This window comes from Pocillopora damicornis, chromosome 6 (genome assembly GCF_964200805.1).
Source record: "Pocillopora damicornis chromosome 6, jaPocDami1.2, whole genome shotgun sequence".
Lineage (NCBI taxonomy): Eukaryota > Metazoa > Cnidaria > Anthozoa > Scleractinia > Pocilloporidae > Pocillopora > Pocillopora damicornis.
Window position 1 is genome coordinate 18,712,673 of NC_142675.1, and position 23,054 is coordinate 18,735,726.

Genomic DNA, 23,054 nt, shown 5'->3' on the forward strand with positions numbered 1-23,054 from the left:
GTTAAACCTCTTCACAGTGATTCGCCAGACAATGGAGCATTGTTTCAGCTGCTAGCAGTAAACGTTCCAAGTAATTTGTACTATTCATCCAGCTCGATTTTTCATTAGACCCAAATACTCCGGCTATTGTTCGCCGGCAAGGAAATAACATTCGAAAATTTGTTGTTTATGTAAATATCGGTTGGGGGTAAAGGGGCTTGAAAAGATTTTTTTCACTGCTGAGAAAATTGCTTTTATTGGTATGGGTGGTGTCGGTGGAGACAAAGTGTAACTCAGCAAGAAACCCATTTCGTTTAGTTTTGTTTGAGTGCCTTTCGTGTGTCGATTTCTAAGAGCTTTGTTTTCATTTAGATAATAGCTGGAATTCATATATGATTTTTTTCCTTAAATATTTCTAATAATTAACGCAAAGTGATTCAGGGATAAAAAAGAAATAACAGAATAAGCTGTAAAAAGGTTTGTGGAACCTTCCTAAAAATTGGGCGGCATAACGCAAGAACTTTCGCAGTTATATTTCATTCTAATTTAGAATGATGTTTCATTTTATTTTTTTCTAGCATTTCGCTTAAAGCTCAAGATATTAGCTAGCTATTCAGGCAACGCACATACACACGTAAGAACGGTAATTTCGAGATTAAAGTGAAATGGTGAGTTAATGGATCCCACGTAGTTTCATTTATGTATAATAAGTTATTTTGCGCAGTGTTTTGCGTTCTGCGTTACACGTCAGTAAATCGAAGCGATCAAGTTTTCTCCCGGTAACTCAAATCTCAAGGGAACCTGCTCCTTTGTACGGAGTTTCTACCACACGACATGAAAATCAAACAGAAATGCCGCTTTAGAAAATAACCTCAGGGGCTTGAGTATTTCGATAAGAGAAACTTTTTGTTTCTTTTCATGTCGTTAACGGGACAGATGGTTCTAGGAAAATAAGAAATTAGGGATTTACTGTATGATGGAAAAGGGGACACAAAGGATTATTCGAAACAGCACAAGATTTATTTATTTATCTGTTCTACCTCGAGGAAAAGACACAATCTCGAATGTTTCAGTTTGATGGCTCTTGAAGGAGAAACGACAAAGAACATTGTAATTAATTGTTTGGTTTAAAAAAAGATGATAAAAACGAAAAAGAAAAAACGCTGAAAATCGCCTGCCGCGAGCTAAGGAAGAAGACCTTAAGTGGTGTGACACTAGACACAGCAAAATCTATCTTGCCCTGCAGATGCAAATGTCTTTCATCACGATAAATCCTCGGCGTTAAAAAGATCTTCACAGTAGTAATTCTTTCCACTTAGCACACCGCAGACTTGTATACCTCGTTTGTCCATTGGATTATTAACCATTTTGGGAATGGTTTGCGCATCTGTGAGTCAAATTTGTCGCTCGCAATTTTACGATCCCTTGCAGTGTTTTATCGGCTTTCCCCGCGGTACATCTAAGTGCAACATCCCACGCTCTAAAAGATTATCAACAACGGGAACTCGAATTGCGCGCTTGCAGGCCAAAAAACAACATATTTTAGTGGGTCGTTAATTTCGTTTTCATAATCGTTTTTACTGAGAAGATTTTCTCCCGAGAATTAGTAAAGCAACACAATTTGAAATAAAGCTGTATATGAGTCGATGTTACGGTTTTGAGTGATTCTCTATTCCGTGAATCTCACCGATTGAAGGCAGCTGAGCTTTGTCAAGAAAGGTTCAAAGGAAGGGGAGGGGGGGGGGGGGGGGGGCTTCATATCGAGTGACACACAGTGAACTAACCTGCCTGCAATGTTGATGTGCACGCTGCGTTTAAAATTATGAAGCGTTTTGTTGGAAGATCACTAACTGGTGTATGTCGTGCAGATTCATGGCGTTCGCTTCTTTTCGCCACCTGAATTACAAGGTTAGGATGTTGTTGATTAAAACGAGCACCCAGGTCTTCTCCCGTCAGCCCGAGATACGCCTCTGCCATTAGAAATCAGTCAAATACTGTTATCACGGTCATTGATGCTTAAAAGAAGTAGTTTGTACAGTGAAGTCGGCCCTCGATAAAATGGATTTCAGCAGATTTTAGAACACTAAAAATAATCAATTGGTTGTTTAGATTTTTATATATATCTCAAAATTCAGAAAACATCTATAATTTGGAAACATTTCCATCATTCGTCATCCTAGGTACAGAACTGTCGATTGCAACAGTTATGGGACTGACAGCCCAATTCAGAAACATAGTTAGACATACGTGGAGTAGAACTCTACTATTCAGAAATTCCACTTGAATATATTTCAAAGCTAGTATCTTTTTCGTTGTTTAGCAATCGCGGTTCTTTTGTTTTCTCCGAACTGTGAACGGCTTAATATAATTGAAACATTTAGCCTAGCCCAGAAAGTTGAAATAATGTCAAAAACAAATGGATAAAGGCCATTGCTACATTCCACTCAATATTCTAGATCCGACGAAACTCCGACCGAGACTCTGAGCGAAAAAAAATGGCAAAGATCTTTTGACTGAAGAGAAGGTAGTTCAGTGAATTTCGTTTCTAGCGGGTGACGGGGATTCGAAGTGACTTTTCCCAGCCTTTGAGTCTGATCAGTTCTCGTAGACTTTTTAAATTTTATATTACCAATAATAGCCATTAAAATCCTATTCTACCTGTAAATTCATGGAAAGTCAGGATTTTTGCTATCTGGAGTCTTCCTGGAGAGTTTAGTACAAAAGGAAGATATATTTTGCAAGACACTATCGCGAAGAAAGCGGTTCCATTAGCCAGTTCATCTCGGCGAGGCGCTCTATTTGTCAATTAGTTTTAGCGATTATCAAAGCTGCAAATAGTCATTTTCTTCCTCCTAAAGTTGAAGGGGAAGGATCTTGAAGAAGTATGCACGTCATCCTAATCCTTGTTGGAAAAAAGTGCGACTTCAGAGTAAACAAATCCGACGAGAATTCTAATGCCTATTGCATTTCGTTCCTCTATTGAAACTTTCTCTTTAAGCCCCTTTGGGATCACGCATGCGCGGTAAGGCCAACGAAAGTGCGATTCCTCCCTTTTCCTCCCCCCTTAGTGTTAGCCTGCCTTCTCGCTTTCGTGAATATAGGAGTGAAGTTTGAGACACTCGCAAAACTCAGTCAACAATGATAAAACAGCTGAGGTCCAGAGATGTAAGTGGGGCCTAGGAGGCAATGGAGTGTTTCTTAGCCTCCGGCGGCGGTAGAAACCTTGAACATCTGAAAACTTCACTCACTCTTTGTTCTTGTCGAATTGAAGTTCTTTTTAAGATCCGTTTGTATGGGACAGAATTCCCATTATCTTTTCGTTATTTATGTATTTATTTCACGACTATTCTTCAAGTTGTCTGTATGATCTGGAGAAAACTTCCCACAATACGAAATTTTGCAACAGTTGAGTTCAAATTGTTCTTGATTTCAATTTGATTCTAGAGTTGTTTGGTGAAGCATATTTCAACTTAAAGCAGTAACTATTGCCAAGAGATCTTTAAAATTATTACCTAATATTTCAATTTCTCCTTTGGGATAACGAGATCGTATGCTTAAACACACAAAAAAGGAAAAATGGATGCTTCGATTGAGGCCTCGAGCTACTGTGTTTCTTTTTTTTTTTCTTTTTCTTTTTTATTTCAAGCATCCGCTGATCTATAGCATTCACGAAAACGTCAGAAAAACCTGGTTGAATCACTTATTTTGGAGCTCCATAGATCTGTGTTTTTGTTTTTGTTTTGTTTGTTTTCGTTCTTTATGTACGCTTTTTGTGATTTGATCAATTATTTTTTACAGTAGATTTTTTATCACTTTGTGATAAAAATTCCCATGGCTTGGTAATATTTCGCATTCATGGTACAGCACGGCTTTTTTCTATTTTGTAAACACAGCGTGGGTCATCCCAATCAATTGAAGATAAATACAAGCGTGTTTTCATGAAGGTTCTTCGACCGAAGGTAAGCCTTTGCTAACTTTGATGTGGTTTTCCAGCTTATAAATCCCTATTTTGCTTAATCACCACTTAAATCATTCCAGACGGATTCTGAGCCGTAAGAATTGAAGAAGAAAAGCCGATAATAAAAACAACCCACTTGTGCTCAACTAAGATTGTATATTGCGTTTTGCAAAATTATTGTCTTAGAAGGGAATCAGCGAATAGGTGTGAGAAAAAAGCCTTTACTCGCAAGTAATTGTAAATCGGTATTTCTTATCTCGTTTGCCGTAAACAAAACCGACAATTAACGAATGATTTTCAATATCAAAAGATTGAATTGTGTAGTCGTAATATTATTGTTTTTTCGCTCCAATGTTCTAATCAAAAGGGAAAAGAGAATTGAACAAAATTGAATTAAGCTACACTTTATTAGGCCGCTGGTTTAATTTCAAACATTTTCAAAGACAACTCCTTTTAGACTAAGACGCATCTGTTTCTTACTTTGTACTCGAATAAACGGTTTTTATTCTGAAGATTCGTCACATGAACACCTCAGGGATTTGAAGATTTCTCTCGAAGACTTTGTTTTAAACTTGAATTCACGAGGCGATATTTTTTGAGAATTGCATGCTTGGCAGTTTGGCGAACGATGTAACAAACAATTTGTGAAGAATCAAAATATTATTACCTTCGGAACGTCCCTGAAGTAATTATTCGGCGATGAAATATGGTGCATGTCGCGTCGCATCTTAACTTGAAACACGCTTACCATGAACATTTGTTACTGCACAGTCGTACAGTGTATTCAAGAGCAGTAGAGATGCTGCAGCCTTGAGTTCACGTCGTTAACCGTCTATGGAAAGCCAAACGAATCTCTTACTCTTCAGTTGTGTTCCGCAGTGAATTCTGAACCCCTTTGTGTTGATCATGAGTCGCAGAAAGAAAGAAGAAAAAAGTCTAGCTTTCCTACATTAATAGAAAATAGTTTTGAAATGAAGTAAAGCTGATATGAAGAACACACTTAATTCGATGAATTTCATCGTAAAAACGGAATAAGGACGAAGACCATGGGTAAATTAGCGACTTATATGATTGTTTGGAGTTTAAAAGGATGAAAGCCGAAAGGAATGTCTGTGAATTCTGAGGATTGCTATTTCGTTACTTTGAGGTCTAGATCTCTGAAAAATAGAAGTGAGAAGTTTGACTTCAGAGTCCTTTTCCAGGGAAAAAACAACAAGGAAAGAGAAAGCTTTAAATTTTTTTTTAAAGGAGAGTAGTGATGAGAAACTAACAACATAACATGCAATCCGATTCTGGCTCCATTTGCTTTATTCCTCGGTGCTGAGAAAGAATGTTATTCAAGCATATTCGCCTTCGTTCCTTCTTGACAAACTCTCGTTTACACTGATCTTTTAGCTCGTACTTTTCGTATTGTTTTTCTGGCGAAGGGCTAACGCTCGAAACTTTAGCTTTCTACAACGGTAGAAAATTGAAGGACTTCACTGCACAAGAATCACCAAGAGACTGAAAAATTATTTTCATTAGGAACTTGGAAAACTTAAAATAGGCATTCTAAAGAGAGATTAATACACAGATCTCTTAAACAAAAAATATTCATATAAACAAAAAATATTTACAAAGAGCTTAATAGAAGAAGCCACTTTCTTGAAAAAAATAATTCAACTCTACAAATAAGACAAAAAGCGGCTTTTTCTCTTTTCATTAGTTACTCTTTTGTTTTTAACAGCCCTGTTATATCAAAGAGAATAGAGATCACATTGCAACCGCATAACAAGTGAATTATATAGACATTATAACTTGTTTAATTTTATCCACTTGGTCAGTTTTTATTCAAATCTACTTAATATAGCTTTCTACGAGATTGTCAAACGAAAATCGGTCTCTATCTTGTATGCACAAATCAATGATAACTTGAGTTAATTTTTGACCACACCAGGTTTATAATAACTATATTTTATTAAACTGTGTAGGATAAAAAGTCTTTCGGAAAGTAATAAAGAGAATTTGATGAATTTTGCTAAATTCTTAGCACAAATAATCGTAGGCCGAACAAATGTTGAAATTAGCCGGTAAGATCAAATTTTTATAAGACTTTTTGTGCACATCAAAGGGATCGCTTACTTGAGATCTGGATCACACAATTTTCATATCGCACAAATGTTGCTTTGGCGACGAAGACCAAGGAAATGTTTAAAAAGTTTAAGACGCTTATTAGTAAGGAACTTTTCCGAGGATGCCGCCTGATGCAACACAAAGGGAGGCAAAATTTATCCTTATTAAATAATTCTTGTTAGTTCTGTGGTCTGTTTGCATTGAACCTAAGGTCGTAACGAGCATGAATAAAATAGACCGAATTTATCCAAGAGGAAATAAAAAATTGTACAACAAATATTAGTTGTGTCGTGAAGAAAGCTTTGTTTCTTCACGATATTGCGTCTGTCAGATTTGGGAAATTGCCGACGATTTGAGGAGAAGCCATCATGACTCATCATGATTTTTATTATGTCAACGCTGAACCTAGTTTTCAACTCACGTTCGGGTGGAAAACTGGTATTGGAATTCCTTTTAATTGATGCTGTCTTAGTTGAAGCTCAAGACTAAAAAAGATCTGTTTCAGTTGAAAGGCTAATGTAAAAAAATTCTTTTTGACTTGTTTCTTAGTCAGATTGATTTGAAACTGTTTCTAACGGCAAGCATTCGTTTTCCCTGACGGACTCGCAAACATTGGCCCTCCATTGAGCCATAATTAAAAACTTTCGATATTTAAAATGATCTGGTCGGGTCTCTTTGTGCTGAGTGCTAATTTACACACATAACTCTAGAACTAATAGAGCGGTATTTTCGCAAACACTTCGTTTCCTTATGAACCTTTTTTTTTTCTCAGTGTGCAGTTCAAACGAATACAGCGTCACCTTCGGGTCGAACCCGAAAAACTCAAAATTAATTTTGAAGTCTCTTCATCGTGTGTTAGCTTAACTTGTTTCCTGGATAAAAGCACTTTGACATCGTCCTTTTTTATCTTTTTGTTTTGATACACGCCATCCACTCACCTGAAATTTAATAAAAGAGAACATTGTCGTCTTTTCTCTCTCTAATTCATTTTATTTGCATCTCTGGTTTACAGCTAATGACACTAAAATGAAAAAACCGCCAACAGCACATGTGCTGATTTTTCACTAGGTTCCCCCAGCGAAAGAAATCATGAACCCATTTTGCCTTTCATGCAGCATTCTATCGCAATCTATCTAGATAGGAGCTTTTGTACGAGTAAATTTTCGCTTCGATTTTGTTTGATATCCCCACGTTAAGGCACTGAAGTGTTTATTGTTCATCCTTCGATATTTTTGCAAAATTATTAAAAAAAAAAAAGATAAAATTTGATCCTATGTTTGGCCAATGAAAGAGACATAATGGGAGAAGGGAATCCGATAAAAATGAAGATCGTTCTGGTTGAATTTTAGATTCAAAAATGAGTAAAAAGGGCCATTTTCAGTTTAGTTGGAGAACTTTATCCATCGAATGATCGACCGACATCAACAACACACATTAGCTGGTAAACAAATTATCCAATGGGGTGTGCGTGGTGATTTTCTCCATTTGGACAAGAACCTTGAGTCGGTGACACTGATATTTATTAGATTCTACCCCGAGCTCTCATGATATTTATGTTAGAAGATGAAAGTCTATTATTCTTTGGGCCAGTTATAAAGTTTTGTCCCAATCCAAGCTCCTTCCATGAAGCCCTTTCCAATTAACTTTTATCACACTTCCATGAATTTATAAAACAAGTTTCATTCGTGCGAGAATTTTTTTTTCAGTCCAAAATATGGCTTGAAACTTTGCAAGGCCAAGCCTATATGCCGATAATATTTCCATTTGCAACTCAAGATTTTTAGGGATTTGCCTGTAGCATAACAATACTACTGGGGAATTTTGTTCCATATTTTCGGAACTAAAAAGATAACGACGATGATAACAGCAACAATAATGACAAAGATAACACCGATAACTATAACGACAATGATGGTAACGATAACGACAATGATGTTGGTAAAGATGACGACAATGACGATGGTGACAATAACGACAATGACCGTGGTAAAGACGAGGACAATGACGATGGTAACGATGACGACTGTGACAATGGTAACGATGACGACAATGACAATGATAACGATGACGACAATGACGATGGTGACGATAACGACAATGACAATGGTAACGATGACGACAATGACCATAGTAACGAGGGCGACAATGACCATGGTAACGATGACGAAAATGAATATGGTAACGATGACGACAATGACTATGGCAACGATAACGACCATGACGATGGTAACGATGACGACCATGACGATGATAACGATAACGACAATAACAATGGTAACGATGACGACGATGACGATGAAACGATAACAACACTGACGATGGTAACGACAACGACAATGATGATGGTAACAATAGCGACAATGACGATGGTAACGATGACGACAATGACGATGGTAACGATGATGACAATGACGATGGTAACGATGACGACAAAGACGATGATAACGGCAACGACAATGACGATGGTAACGATGACGACAATGACGATGGTAACGACAGTGACAATGATGATGGTAACGATGAGGACAATGACGATGGTAACGACAACGACAATGATGATGGTAACGATGAGGAAAATGACGATGTAACGATGAGGACAATGACGATGGTAACGATAACGACAATGACGATGATAACGATAACGACAATCATAACCGCAAGCATAAGTGATGACAGCCTCAACAAAAATTATAACGATGATAAAAACGATAACAGCAACGACGACAACGACGAACATGACGAAGACAACGATGAGGTCAAAAATGACGACGGCGAAGATGGTGATGACGATGAAACATGACTTGTAATTGGTTGAAAACGATAAAAGAAAAACGCATCTGGTTTGGAAGGAAGGATTAAGTACTATATTTTATATTAGTTTAGGCATCAGCTAATCGGCGAAATTCGATATGAAGGCTAGGAGTGAGAAAAGGCAGCGAATTGTATTAGCTCTTTTGGACTCACAAATTGCAATAGATGATGCAATTAGAATGAATAATTATATTACTTAAAAATCCCCATACATTTTAAAATCGTGAACCTTACGTTCCAACCTCTATCACCATTCTCAACAATCGTCCTCTCGACTCGACACCGTCAGTTTAAATTTGCAGACTTATCTGGAAATGTTAGAGAATATGTTACTATTCATCGTGGTGAATAACTTGATAGATGTTTTATCATATTGATAGCCTTACTCTACACTGTGAAACAGATGATAAAACATCTCTAAGTCATCTGGGAATCTTGATCTTATATGTGCTGCCTGATATTGACCAGTTAAAGGACAAGGGAATATAAACTGCAATTTACGTCCTCTTGTTAAGGACAAGAAGGAGGAGGAGGAGGCCAAAATATTAAGAAGTAACAACGTTATTATGAGGAAAACGCTAAGTTACTTGACTATAAAATGAAACTGGAAATCATACCCATCGCGGGAGTGTATTTTGCAAATTATAGGCCCGTGCTGGGATGTTTGAAGCTTTGAAACTTCCAGAAAATCCCTTGTGACAAATTTTATCTTTTTCAAATTAAATAACGTTCTTAAATTATCAAGTTACTGTGGCACTGAGAGCAGATTGTGAAGGTACAATTCACCAATGCATTTGTTTCCTATCGTGCAATCTGTGACGAGTACATGTTTTGTTAACTATATGATAATTAGAGGTAACGAAAGGCGGTTGAGCTTGAAACAGAGGTATCATTTAACCACATGGGTACCACCCTTCTCTGAGGGCGGTGGAGAAGGATCGAACATGTCCTGAGAAGGGAAACAGATAGCATCACGGGTATGACGCTCCACTGACTTGTATTCCTGTAGGGAGGAGAAAGAGAAGCAGACCCAAGATCACCTGGCGTCATACAGTGGATGGAGAGATAAAAGTGTGTAACCACACGTGGGGCACCATCACCAAGCTGGCCTTGAACAAACAGCAATAACTGGTAATGACCTCTCATATGCAAAGCAACAGGCCAACTCGCAAGGACACCGCTGGAACTTCATCTGGTTTCTGTAAGATTCAGTGGCCGGGATGATCTTTCTGCCACCCAAGTTCCTCATCAGGGGTGTATCCAGGAATTTTCCACAAGGGGATCCCACCTTGATTTAGAAAACCTGGAAATATATATATTTTTTAGACTACAGCCTGCATAAGTTAATAAAAATTCAAGACTAGTAAGTCATACAGATTTTAAGCACTTAAGTCCTAAGTTATAGTATGCAAACCTATCGTTGTAAGTATTATGGTGTCGGAGAAGTAGTAAGAAAATCCACAGCTCTGATGTTGACCCATAGAATCCTTTCCCGTGGATCAGCTACTGCTCATGGATTGGATGCTGGTCCATTGGATGCAAATGCAAACATGTATTCTATTTTCCTAGACAATTTGCCGGTATCCATGTATATTACTAGGTCTACAAGCATGCGCTGAGGTAAAATCAACAGGGGAAAAGGAGCTAAGGTCGGTCGTCCCAGGAACAGCCAGAGAAGAACCATGGACGACGATAACACAAAGTTGGCAGAGATGGGTGGCAGTCTCCATGGACCAATACTCTACCGGGAGTGGAATTGCTATCCTAGGTGGAGGGAAGCACCTTGAGAGTTAATTGTCAAAGATATAAGGGGCACTATTATCAACAGGCAATTAGGAAGCGGGTTATGATATGTAAATGATGCACTGAACATTCATAAAGCTGCCGTAAGTTGGACCCATGCCTTAGCTGTAAACCAGATCCAGCTTTCTGATTGGCTGTGGACCATGTTACCCCTTTTGTACCCTTCCAAATATCAAAACATGTATGATGACGCAGTTGGAACTCGAGCGAGAACTCAATTGTCTCCAATCTTACCCCCCAGTGGTTCTGACTGAAAAGCTGCATCAAATCATATCCGATTTATGACTTTAAACTTTTCTTCATTCTTTTATTATATGAATTATCTCTTCAATCCGAAAAGCTCAAGAATTGTTTGAAAAAAGGAGCACTAAAAACAATGCCCGCCATTACAACCCGCCTGCACACCAGACGGTATCAGAAAAAGCCACGTTAGTTTGACAAAGCATCCTAGTTATTTTTATCAAGAGAAGATAGACTACAGCTGTGCCCTTTTTCACTTTTATTTGTAAACAGTGAGTTTAAGGAATCCCGGAGCGAAAGCACCAGTTTTAATAAAGCCGAGTCAATAACACTAATATTTCTTTGTCTCTGCGGTGGTTACTTTGAGAGCTACGAGGCTTTTGTGGAATTTGTTTTGTCATTTATTAATTGTTTGTTGTTCCTCGTAGGATTTTGAATTTAATTTTACTAATTCTATCGTTAATTCGTTTTTATTCTCGTGTACGATCGCTGATGTGCTTAATGCCATGCTATTTAGTGACGTATTTAGCTTGTAAATCATTTCTAGGGAAAGATACCAAACGTTTTATTCTTATACTCGAGCATGTTCACTGAAGTATAACGAACATTAAATTTAAAGTAACGTATCGATCCATGTCGTTTTTTAAGGAAGAGAGTAAAGAGTAAAATGCACAAGGAAAACCTGTGTATGAATTTTCTTAGTTACACAGTACGTCAAACAACTTCTCTTCGTGATTTAAATCAAAAAGTAACATGTTTTGAGAGTTTGTTGAAGTTTATTAAGTTCATTTGTCAGCAGAGAAGAATACTTAGAGTCCATTGGTTGCCTGAGCTGTCTCCCGGGTGACACCAGTAATTATTTCATACAATACATTTAGTCGTTTCTAATGAGCTTTCTTTTGTTATCCAAATCGTAAGGTTTTCAAGGCATAAAGTGATTAGTTTGAGTCAAACGGACATACTGACGCTTTAGACAACAAACTGCGTCAAACCTGCGATTTCCGCCGCTTGTTTTGACCAGAAACAGTACCTGACACATCCATTAACACCGCTTTGGAACTGTTTGTTTGATGTTTCAAGAAACGTTTTCCCTTTGGCGGGAATGTAAACTCCGTAATCGAAATAGATTGGTTGAACACACAAACAGACGAACGCCTCAAAGCTGAACTAACAACCCAAGAAATCAAGAGAGAGATCTGCAGATAGATTTCAAATTTCTGGTGAAGCAATTTGCGTCATCCAGGAGTTGCCATGAAATCAGGGTGTACTTAATAAGAATAAGCGTGGCAACGCTTGGCGAAACTTGATTTGTCAAAATATTCAAGAAAAATAACACACGCTGGCGTTGTTTTTAAAAACAGGAAACGTAAAGAATTGGAAAACTTTCTGTGAGCTTCTCACCAAGAGTGGCAAACTTGTTGGCGACTGGAAGACGACTGTCTTGCTGTTTGCTGAGTTCTCCGTGTCTTGTCAGTGTTTGGTACCAGCAGACGGAAGCCACGATGGTTTCAACAAATTCTGGGATCGTTCTCGCAAACATTGACGCATCTCTGGTTGACTTTTACTTTGCGTTTTTACTAGTTATTGTGTTTTTGTCTTTGATCGGCAATATCACGATTCTAACCGCTCTATATACGCAGAACACGAACCTTAGAACCAACATGGATGTGTTTATTGCAAACATGGCAGTATCGGACATCGTATCATCGTTTTCTGCCACATTTACCCTGAACAATGCTAAATTGCAATGGAGCAACGGAATTGGAACCTGTAAACTTTGCTATTTCCTTGTTCATGCGTCGTATGCAGTTATCATGTTCACACTTTGCTTGGCAAGTATAGATCGCTTTTATGGAATTTGTCTTCCGATAAGACACAGGCAGGTTTTTCTTATCAAGAAACCTGCCTTTGCCATCGCATTAATATGGATTTTATCGTGTCTGGTGTTTGCACCATATATTTACGCTTACGATGTTAAAGAATTCAAGATTCCCAACGGAGAAGCAAAGCAAATATGTACGCAAACTTGGAATTCTGACATTGAACAAACATTCTATTCAGTGGTAGTGTTATTACTGCTATTTCTAACGCCAATAACTTTGTTTATCTTCGTTTTTGTCAAAGTTTTCCATAAATTACAAGAACCAAGAAGCACTGCGTCAGGAGGTAATGCAATTCTTCACAAAAAGCGTCGAAAAATGACGTGGATGCTTTTATTAATGATAGTTTTGCAGTACATTTGCTCCGGTCCCCTCATTTTGGCTCACACCTTACACTTGTTCGGTCAAACTTCAGGTGATTATTTCAACATTTGGCTAATACTCGAGCTTCTTCGTTTTTTGCGTTGTGGTACTTATCCTCTCTTCTACCTCACAATGTATCAGAATTTCCGCACAAGTTTAAAAGCGCTGTTTTCATCGTGCAGTTCAACAGGATCGCACGCAACTAAGATGACCTCACCGGCACTAGGCAGGAGCCTTTCGCAGCCACCTTCAGTCCCAGTGTCCTCTGCGGCCTCTGATCGGTCAATGTCGTACGTTCCAGAGGATGAGATGTACACGAGTATGTAAAGTCGTGCCCATGCTTACGTTTGCGTCACTTCGGACAGTATTATTTGTTAATATTATAACAAGCGCTTTTTATCTTGCGAAGTACTGAAATAAAACGATACATTTCTGTTAACTACCTTCCCAAAAAACAGTCTGGGCGATAACAAAATTACATATTCACTTATTAAAATATCAAAGCTAACAAATTCGAACAACACCGCTACCGCGCGTAGAATAAGAGCACCATGCCAGATGGTTATCACGAAGATTCCCCAAAAAGCGTTCACAGCTATTCGTTTACTTTTACTTTGCTCAGACAGACGTAATATCCATGCGCATACCCCGTAAAAACTCGTCCATGATGGTCTGATCTGTGTGAATTTAGGCTTAGAAGTGGATTCCTATTCCTGTTTTTCCAGTGTATAAAATGCTGCAATATGCAATATGACACTCACAGAAGTGGGCTCAAACTGACACGAATGATCATGTTTTGACTTAGCGCTTTAAATTATTGATGTTGACGTATTTTGTAAAGGTTTTCGCACGCGCTATTTATTAAACAAGTTGTTTGTTGATCAGTTTTTAAACAACGCCAAACAGTCAAGTTGCAGATGGGAGTTTTTTGTCTCGTTTGGAGCCAAAAGGGGTGATTTTGAGAAATCCTTACCAACTTGAGGTTTCAGAACAACTTTGATAAAGTTTGGAGTAAGAACTGATAAGTGCACTTTTTGTGGTATCTCGCCGAGGGGCTCGCGACGATAATGCTAAGAATGTGCCGCTATCCCGCAGGGATCCCACGCAAATCCAGACGCGTTCTCACTTGGATCACACCAGAAACCCGGATGATCGCAGCTGGATTTTGGTTGAATACTGAAATGCGGTTGTCGTAGCGTTAGGATTAATTGGGCAAGAGTGGGAGGAGGGTGCCCTTTCTCAATCAAGGCGGTCGCTCGCTGTCGAGCTCATCTTTGCCTTGGTACCAGTGTGCGGCCTATTTTGTCTATCCCTCTTGGCAGATTGCCAAGTACGTCAGCTCGAAGGTTACTGGTAAACTTCCGTGAAAAATTAAACATGAATAAGTAGCAAAGTTTTCTATCATGGTTTGACTCGTTCTGTTTGGCTTTTTCATCTTCTAACAATTTCCTACTAGTGAATTTTTTCATTTGTGCGAATTTTCATTTGTAACTTCGCAATCGACCAGCAGCCAAAATAGATCTTTCTTTTTTCAGGAAAAAAAATAAAAAATATACCAAGTGTAGAGTGCTTTTTTCATCTCTCATTGTTTCTTTTCGCAGTGATTCAAGTCCAACTCTGAGCAAACCTAAACTGTAAAATTATCATAAATGGAGCATCATGAGAAGCTGACCAAAAAGCCTGAACTGATTCCATTAAGTTCCACATTCACAGGTAGGGATTTTGACAATATAGTATCATCATTTATCTGACGAAGTGATCATTTCAGACATGAATTGCCGTGATCAGTGTTCCGAATGCATCCTGCCAGTCTTCTTCAGACACAGAGACACAGACACATACTAAAGGAGACGATCGGCATAAAACTTCAACCTATCAACAGCAATAGTTAGAATAGAAATAATAAACAGGTTGAACAGAAATCATGGAAGCATTGATGCCCGTGCACAATGGAGAACTAAACACAACAGCACGAGTGCCGATCGACCGTCGACGACCGTCGGTGACCGTCGTGGGAACACATCACTAAATAGCGCCAGTCAAAACTTCTGAAAACCAACCAATCTGAACGAAGCATGAATCTTTTCAAGAACCGAGCAACTCTTCGCTCGCGAACGATGTGTTCCACATCAGAAGTGACGGCGTCATGAGAAAAAGGATAACACCTCGTTATCACTGCATTTTACGACAATGAATAAGCACAGCCCCGCTTACATAAATCTCTGTTCGCAGTTAGTTATTCCATCTGATTGTGTTCTTCACTGCTTGTCGTACATCCCTGATCCTCCAGATGTAAAGAAACGGATTTATGGACGAATTGATCAAGAGAAGACAATAACTCGATGCCCAAGGTAGTACCAAAGATGGTTTTAATCCACTCACAGCCAACACAGTTGTAACGATACCGTACGGAAGGTAACAAACTACAAAGAACAGCTGAATGTATATCGCTGTAGACACCGTCTTCTTGTAACGTGCTATATTTATAGGGATATCTTTATTTTTGCAGGCTATTTGGACGTGACGTCGTTTGAGAGATTGACACATCTTCGCGTAAGACAGTGCCGAGATTGATAAACAAATGAAAGGTGCAGTGCAACCTATGATCGTGGTAACGTTGTCATTCCAAAAATACGTGGTGCTCACGAATGCGCTCGTGATCCAAAAGCTACCGAGAACTGCTCTTACACGCGCCGTGGTTACAATCTGTCTGTATCTCAACGTCAGCAGCAATGCGAGGAGTCTGTCCACGCTTAGAGCTGCTAGTGTTGTCATGGAAACGCCGCAAAGAATTACCCCAGCACAGAAAGACAATCGGAGGGACATGTAACACAATTCTTGTCGCTCTCCGTTGTTGTACAGCAATTGCACGGCGAATGCTGGTTGTGCCACGACTCCAACACAAAAGTCGGCAGTTGCCAAGCAGCGATACAAGATCTTCGACGGCGAGTGAAGAGAACAGGTCTTTGGAAGTGCAACGAGAATCAAGAGATTTCCAAGTGATGCAATGATAGATAAGAGAAAGTTAAACACGGCAAGAAATCTCTCTAGATATACGTCTGTGGCGGATAAATTTCTAGACATGCACATAAAACCTTCGAGCGAGTGGAAAAGTTGGCGCTCTTTGGTTGTTAAATTCTCCATATCCCTTCCGTATCTCATGTATCTTACATACGTAATGTTCGGTCTAAAGAAGGAAAAAACATCACTTTTTTGTTCCAAAAGCTCTCAAATAACCAAGTCGTCCAATTTTCACAAGGAAAAATTGGCAATTTAAATCCCAACGCAACAAAAGTGAAGATATAAATTATCCACTCGTCTTTGCAAGTTCAGCTTTTCAAGGAAAAACAGATAATGGTCAGCTTTGACATCATATAAAAACATTTTTCGTCGCAGCCTTTCAACAATTGTCAATCATTATTGTTCGATATTCTCGCCTTCAGCCAATGAGGATTTTTCCAGAAATGTCCCTGAATTGCCCGAGACGTTTGAGCAAACAAAAATCAATTTATAAAAGCTAGATTTGGTTCACTAATATGAAGACTCGCACTTCAAGAGCAAAAAAGAGGACATGTGCACAATTTACACGTGTAACTTGCTTGAGAGATACTTCTGCATCCCAACGACACCACCCTATAATTCGCTGAGAAGCTGAAATGACTACATGGCCCGCTACGTAAAAAAGGAGCGCTAATTTTTAATTCGACTTCAAGCTTTGCTTACATGTAAAAACATTCAGCGGAACTTGACTTCAAGTGGCAGTGACGGAGAAGGTAAATATTTTCTTGTCGGTGTGTAAGCACGTGGGCCGCTAGGGCGTTAATTGCGTCTTTTGTTGTAGGGCGTCGATAAGGTTTGACATTTGTTATGTATTCATCTCTGCTCTCGAACTTTTCAAGCTTTACTTTAAAATTTTTTCTTGCATGTAAACTAGCCTGTTTTACCTATAACCACCAGAGGCCATGCCGTGCGCGTGTATTTGGATGGGGAATACGTTTCCATTTTTCCCACTTATCACACAGCGGCGCACAAAATGTTTTCAGCCCGAGAGGACGGCATCAAACACTCAGGCTCCTATTTCGAGCTGCACACCCACTCGTGCATGAGTCGTGATCTAAGATAGGAATTGAAATAAGGCAAATTTTGTTTATTTTGCGAAAAAAAATCTGTCACCAGTTCCCTACCAAATTTTGTCAAGGCTTACCAAACTTCAACACGCCGTCGTCTTGCCTCGGAGCAGGACAAATTTTTGTCAGGCATGAAATCTGACAGATTTGTCAATTCACGCGCCATGATTGAAGGAAAATGTCAATCAAGAAAATTTTATCTATCCTTTTAGTCAGAGTATTTTAATCCGAAGCCCGCCGAAATTATTTCTTAGTTGCGCGGCAATCAACGGTGAAGATGGAAGATTCGTACCTTGGAATGCTGCATAACGATCCTTACTCAGATTACAACTATTACGGTTCCCAAGTTTACGTTCCAGCTGCATCTTCAGGGCCAAGTACTGTTCAATTTATATCGGCTAAAGTAGTCGACAGCGCTTTCTTTTTGGGGCCTTTATTTTTATATGTGTCCCATCGATGACGCCTGCTATGTTTGATAGATCCGAAAAATCTTCGAACGTTGCGATGGAGGCTCTTGTCTCGTGTGATTGACACATGTGGGTAACAAATATTTTGCTGTGTCTCAGTGCGCCCACGCTTGACAAATAGAAAATTTCGCAGAGACAAATTTTGCCGAGATTTTTTGTAGGGCCAAACAAATTTGTCAGTCCAGTACGTCCAGGCCTTAAGCAAATGCAAAATTTTGTGTTTACCACTTCACTCCATCTCCACCAAAACAAACAGGGCTTAGTGTGATCGCTAGCTTCAGTTTGTTTGGCAAGATGCCAGTCTCCCTCACTTTAATCAAATCAAAAGATTCCGAAAGAAGTCCAAAGGTTTCTCTTTGTGCTAGAATTATCTCCCTTTCCGCATAAAGACATTTAGGAGACAAATCAGAAATACCTAACACGTAGTAAAGAGAAAGTCCCAGAAAACACCCTCGCACCACTGCCTATTTTAGGTTGACAAGCATATCGATGGAAAGGTTATTTCTGTAATTGGCGCAGAGGTCTTCACCTGCAATTTCATTAAAAATAGCAGTTATTAGCTTCCCTAGTTCTTCTATCAGTGCTGGCGAAATAAATCCAGTATAGGGTGGAATAGTCCGGATTGTACAACAAAAATAAGCCGTCGTGTTTTAAAGTAATGAAAAAGTTGGAAATAGGCTGTAAGATAAAAAGAAAAAAAAACATGCGTCCATGTTGCATTGGTTCGTTGAGGAAAAAAGACGTGTACAATCTTATTAAATCGTGATTTTTGTTGAAGACAGCATAAAAGCAATGTGACACAAAAGGATACATGACCTACATACCTAGTTGATTTTAATGGTAATAACAATAATAATAATATATAATAATAACACAACGATCAGATCTTATATGAGATCCGACTGTATTTTTGAATTCTGTTTGTGACCTAAAACAATAAACACATCTCAAAATTTTGATCTTAGTTGTTTTACCGGAATTTTATCCGGGCAGGTGCATGTATCGACTCAAAAGAAAAGCTACATGTGATTTTCGTAGACTACTAAACATTGTCTCGTTTACTCTATCAGAAGGTTTAGTTGATTTACAAATCTTTCCGATTCGGACGTGACAGAAAAAGGTCTGTGTTGTTCGCCTATCGCCAATATCATACACTAATTGCAATATATAGGGTAGAGATGGTGCGACAGAAATCGAAATTCTTGCTAGGGGTGTGTCGCCAGTCCTCAAATTCTTTTATACTATTTCTGATCCGAGCATGCTATTTTCCGCATCCTATTTCAAACTATGCCTTAATTGAAACCTACACCCTTTTTCAGACCTGTCATCAATGCCGGAGACAGGAATTAGCAACTGATTCAGCTCGAGTGATTTATTTTAGTTACCTCTCTTGTCCATTAATCATTTGAAGAGACATTTGCGTTTGTAGACGTACACTTGCTGATGAATCTGATGAAAAAGCCACCCCCCTCCCCTCCACGGGCTGAAACATCTTAACCCCAAATTGGTCTGGAGCTAACCAAACAATATCGGTTAGGGACCCCTTCTTCAAATTGGCCATTGAAATTATGACAAACACATTTATCATAAAAAACCAATAACACTCCCATAAGCAATTAGTGTTTAGGAAGCTCGCGAGGAATTTTTCAAGCCAATGCAACAAATTTCATCGGAGAAATGGAAAAAGTCTAAGATGGTCTATTTTTATAGCACCTTATACCATAAACCCTTACCCTTTCATATGTTTGTGAATCTTTGGAATCAAAATTACATTTCCTCGTTGAAGAAACACCTGAATAGATAAAACTTCTTAATATTGGCAAATAAAGGGTGCTATCTGAACATTTGGTACAAGTTTTCAGTGTTGTTTGATGTTAGATGGCCGGTTTTTCGGCGGTCACTGTGGTAAATGGTCTCTCCTGCCGAAAGAGCTGACTGATCAGTAACGCTACAATGCTCTTTGTGGTAAACAATTATGTTAATGATTATCTCTATTAATTCAAAACTGTATCCTATTTACATGACTTTGAATTCAAATAAAGAAGAGCAAAACTGACCACAATATCAACATATATCCGGTTTGCTGAATATCGCCTCTCCAAGAGGGGTGAATACAAAAGGACTGGGATAAGATTTCGATACAGTTTTCATAATTCTTAAAATAGCCTGGTGGATCAATTTATCACGAAGAGTTTTAACCAGATCATGATGTCGAATGAAGAAACACATGGGAAGTTAGAATGAACATGGAGTCTCCTGATTAGCTGTTCATTTGAGGGTAAACGAAATGGCGGAGAAATCAGAAAAACATCGCACTGCCATGCCACGTCTAAAGATTCCAACCTTTCGACGAAATTCTTCTCCGAATCCTTCTCTCCATGAAGAAAGAAACGAAGGAGATTTAATTTTTAGCCCTGACACGTTATTAAAGATAAAGGTGAGCCAGCAAATGATTTGGTTAATTTAACGTCATTTTAAGTTATGAGGAAAATTGTTTGGTCATTACATATAGTTAAGTATATTTGTAAAGATTCATGATAACTTTATACAGTCATGAAGACTTGTGTGTGGAATATCGAGCTGGAATAGGGCTTCCAGCTTAGTCGAACACAGGCACTCACCGAATAGTTGATTTAAATAACAGCTTGTAAAAGTTAAGCACAATTTCAGCCAAGTTGTAGCCTGACAAGGGTATAACTCTGTCAGTATTCAAGTGAATAAGCCATTATCAGCCATGATAATTCGGCTTTCTAGCGTAATTTCGTTTTGTTAGAGTTTCCGATTGTCACAACAATTTGGAGCGATTTTCTTAAAATTCGGCATTTTCTGACCAGATTTTAAAGGCATTTGTCTGCGGAGATCGCGAAACTTTGTAATGTTCCTAAATAATTGTTTGATGCCAATGTAATTAATATTAGACCAAAATACTTTAACTCATACGCAGATCTTTATACTCTTAGCCGAGTAATCTCATTTTGGCCTTTCGTGAGGAGATCTGACATAATCAACTTAGTCACTGTGTCATTTAACAGACCAATTTTGGGACCCATTAAATTTATTTTTTTTTTAAATTTTAGATAAAAGAAATCTGCATTCGCACGTAAGCATCGTTTTGATGGACAGCTTATTAAACCAGATGGCAATATAATTTCAGCCGGGTTTATAGATTATCACTCGAAATAAAATCTATGCTAGGAGAGATTTTTGTGAGACATCGGTTAAATTAATTTTAAGGCATTTCTCTGTGCGGAGAATTTACGTAAATAAATACCTTCAGTATTCATTTTCATAAATGCCTCGAGTTGCGTCATAAGATAGACATCTCATTTGTCGTCAGTTCCTCGGTGGGGAGGCCGAGGTGGCGATTCTCAGAAATGGTCCACAAATCTTGAACTTAAAGACGAATGTAGCCTCTTTTGGGCTTTTGAAAGGCTATACTAGAAAGAATCAAGGCTGATTTCTGATTTAAAGGTCGAGTGGTTCGAAAATCGTGCTCAGGTTGCGACGAGCAAACAGGATTGTTAGTCGGGTATCACGAAACGCATGATCAAATCAAGTGACTTATGCGCCCACGACCCGACGCGACTGCAAGAGATGTCAATAAAGCGGTAAAGTTTGATTCACTGCGCTCACAAGAGATCTTAGGAATATACTGAAGGACTCATAGAAAAGTAAGTGCTACTACCTAGAGTTAAGAGACTGCTTTAAATAAGTTGTGCTTGTCACGGTTTTTTAGCGATTCAAGCTCGGTATTTCGTAACAAGCAATCTTGATCAAGTTAATCGCTTAGCAATTCCAGCGATGTTGATTGTTTTTTAATCAATCTCCGTTACAACAGTTACCACACCACTCTTATGGGGTTTTTCAATCGCACCTATCATGCCAAATCAAACTTAATAGTGATCATAACACGTTGTGATACAGTTATAGTCTACAAACACATAAACTAAAGCAAAATTCGGCTTCAATATTTCATATTTCTCACTTACATTTCCACCTCGAGGGATCCGGTTGGAGGTCATTTCTTTAAGGATTATGTTTTAAAACACACGTCACGAGCGAAAATTGCAAAACATCGAGCAGAAGCTCCGCGGAAATCGACTGAATTGATCCACAGTTACTTCAAAATCCTTGAGGTGTTAACTGTTAGAGGTATAATAATAGACTGTTGAGAACGTTAAGAATGTAACGCAGTTTTAATTTCACAAAATCTTATCATCCAACCAAGTGTTCCCCCTCCCACTATAACCCAAATTTACTTCTGTGACACTTATTAGAACACTCTACCTTGAGAAACATTTCTTAAAAAACACAATGTTCCTCTGTCTTTAAGAATAATTATGCTCTTCAAACGGAGCCGATAGAAATATTTTGTTAACCTCTTGAGAAGAGAAAAAAACGTGTACTGTTTGTTTTGTTTCGATTCAATTGAATGCCCCGTCTTCACATTCTGTCCCGAAATACATCTTTGTTAGATTTTCTTGATTGCGTGCTGATAATTAACAGAGGATTAAGAGGTGTCTAAGGTCCCCAGGGACCGACACCTGGGAATCGAAAAAAGAACTCGTGATCAAATTTATGGATCTGGAGGCGAAGCAACTCGTATTTTGGTTTGACCTTAAGGTTAGGCTGTTAAGCACCTTCTAGTTAAACAAAGATTTTATTAACACAACCATTTTGAGTGTATTTTTGTAAGTTCAAGGTCAGTTATCCCAGCTAAGAATTTTAAGCATTTATTTATTGAGGTTGTTTTTGTTGCTTTGTTGTTGTCTTGTTGTCGTTATGTTGTTGTTTTGTTTTGCTTTAGTCGTACTGTTTTTAAAATATTATTCTCATTCTAAATACGATCGAAGGTCGAAATGTTCTGATTGAATAACGCTGGTTATGGTCTTCTCCCCATTTCAACCACCCCTTTACCGCCCTCCATGAGGGAGAAAAATCTACTCTATCTAAAGGAGAGGTCTAAACATAGATTGTCAACAACAACAAGAAGTCTGTCTTTTCTTCGTGTAATTTTGCATTTGAAGAGTTTCGGTAGGTCATTTCCGTATCACTCGTTTGAATAGTAAACTTTGTCTGAAACTTTCCTTTGTAGCTATTCGACGGTTCTTGGGATTACAGAATAAAACAGCTCGTTGTCTATGCATGCGATACTAACCAACGACTTGATAATTCCTGACATAAGCGATCATTTTGAGTAAGGTGTAATTGGTTTAACTCAGCAAGGAAGTTCTTCGGTCTGTTAAGGTGTCAGCACTAGCCTAATCCCCATCCAAAGCCGAAAAGAGGCAAAACGACCAAACGTTGTGAGCCA

The 23,054-nt window shown here is 38.6% G+C and overlaps 2 protein-coding genes and 3 long non-coding RNA genes across 7 annotated transcripts in view; 3 read left to right on the forward strand and 2 right to left on the reverse strand.

Moving 5' to 3' along the window:
* Positions 1-390: 390 nt before the first annotated feature.
* On the forward strand, positions 391-10,007 carry LOC149044305 (uncharacterized). Its single transcript, XR_016188074.1, has 4 exons — positions 391-456; positions 558-647; positions 3,873-3,938; positions 9,870-10,007. It is a non-coding gene; the product is annotated as an uncharacterized LOC149044305 (long non-coding RNA).
* On the reverse strand, positions 9,460-21,930 carry LOC149044306 (uncharacterized). Its single transcript, XR_016188073.1, has 2 exons — positions 21,730-21,930; positions 9,460-10,163 (listed from the first exon to the last, which is right to left on the reverse strand). It is a non-coding gene; the product is annotated as an uncharacterized LOC149044306 (long non-coding RNA).
* Positions 11,825-13,581, forward strand: LOC113673852 (QRFP-like peptide receptor). The gene has a single exon (XM_027190305.2). It carries the CDS (start codon positions 12,406-12,408, stop codon positions 13,471-13,473), a length of 1,068 nt encoding a protein of 355 aa, XP_027046106.2. The 5' UTR covers positions 11,825-12,405; the 3' UTR covers positions 13,474-13,581.
* Positions 16,829-17,767, reverse strand: LOC149044307 (uncharacterized). Its single transcript, XR_016188075.1, has 2 exons — positions 17,566-17,767; positions 16,829-17,260 (listed from the first exon to the last, which is right to left on the reverse strand). It is a non-coding gene; the product is annotated as an uncharacterized LOC149044307 (long non-coding RNA).
* LOC113673769 (dedicator of cytokinesis protein 9) overlaps positions 19,858-23,054 on the forward strand; it is a 53,445-nt gene continuing 50,248 nt past the window's right edge. For 2 of the 3 annotated variants that reach the window (XM_089211007.1, XM_089211011.1), the window contains exon 1: positions 19,858-20,177. In XM_089211007.1, the coding sequence (XP_089067133.1) occupies positions 20,028-20,177 (150 nt within the window). In that variant the 5' untranslated portion in view covers positions 19,858-20,027. Of the gene's footprint in view, positions 20,178-21,056; positions 21,412-23,054 lie in introns of those variants that run through there. The other variant, XM_089211009.1, reaches the window with a different exon arrangement.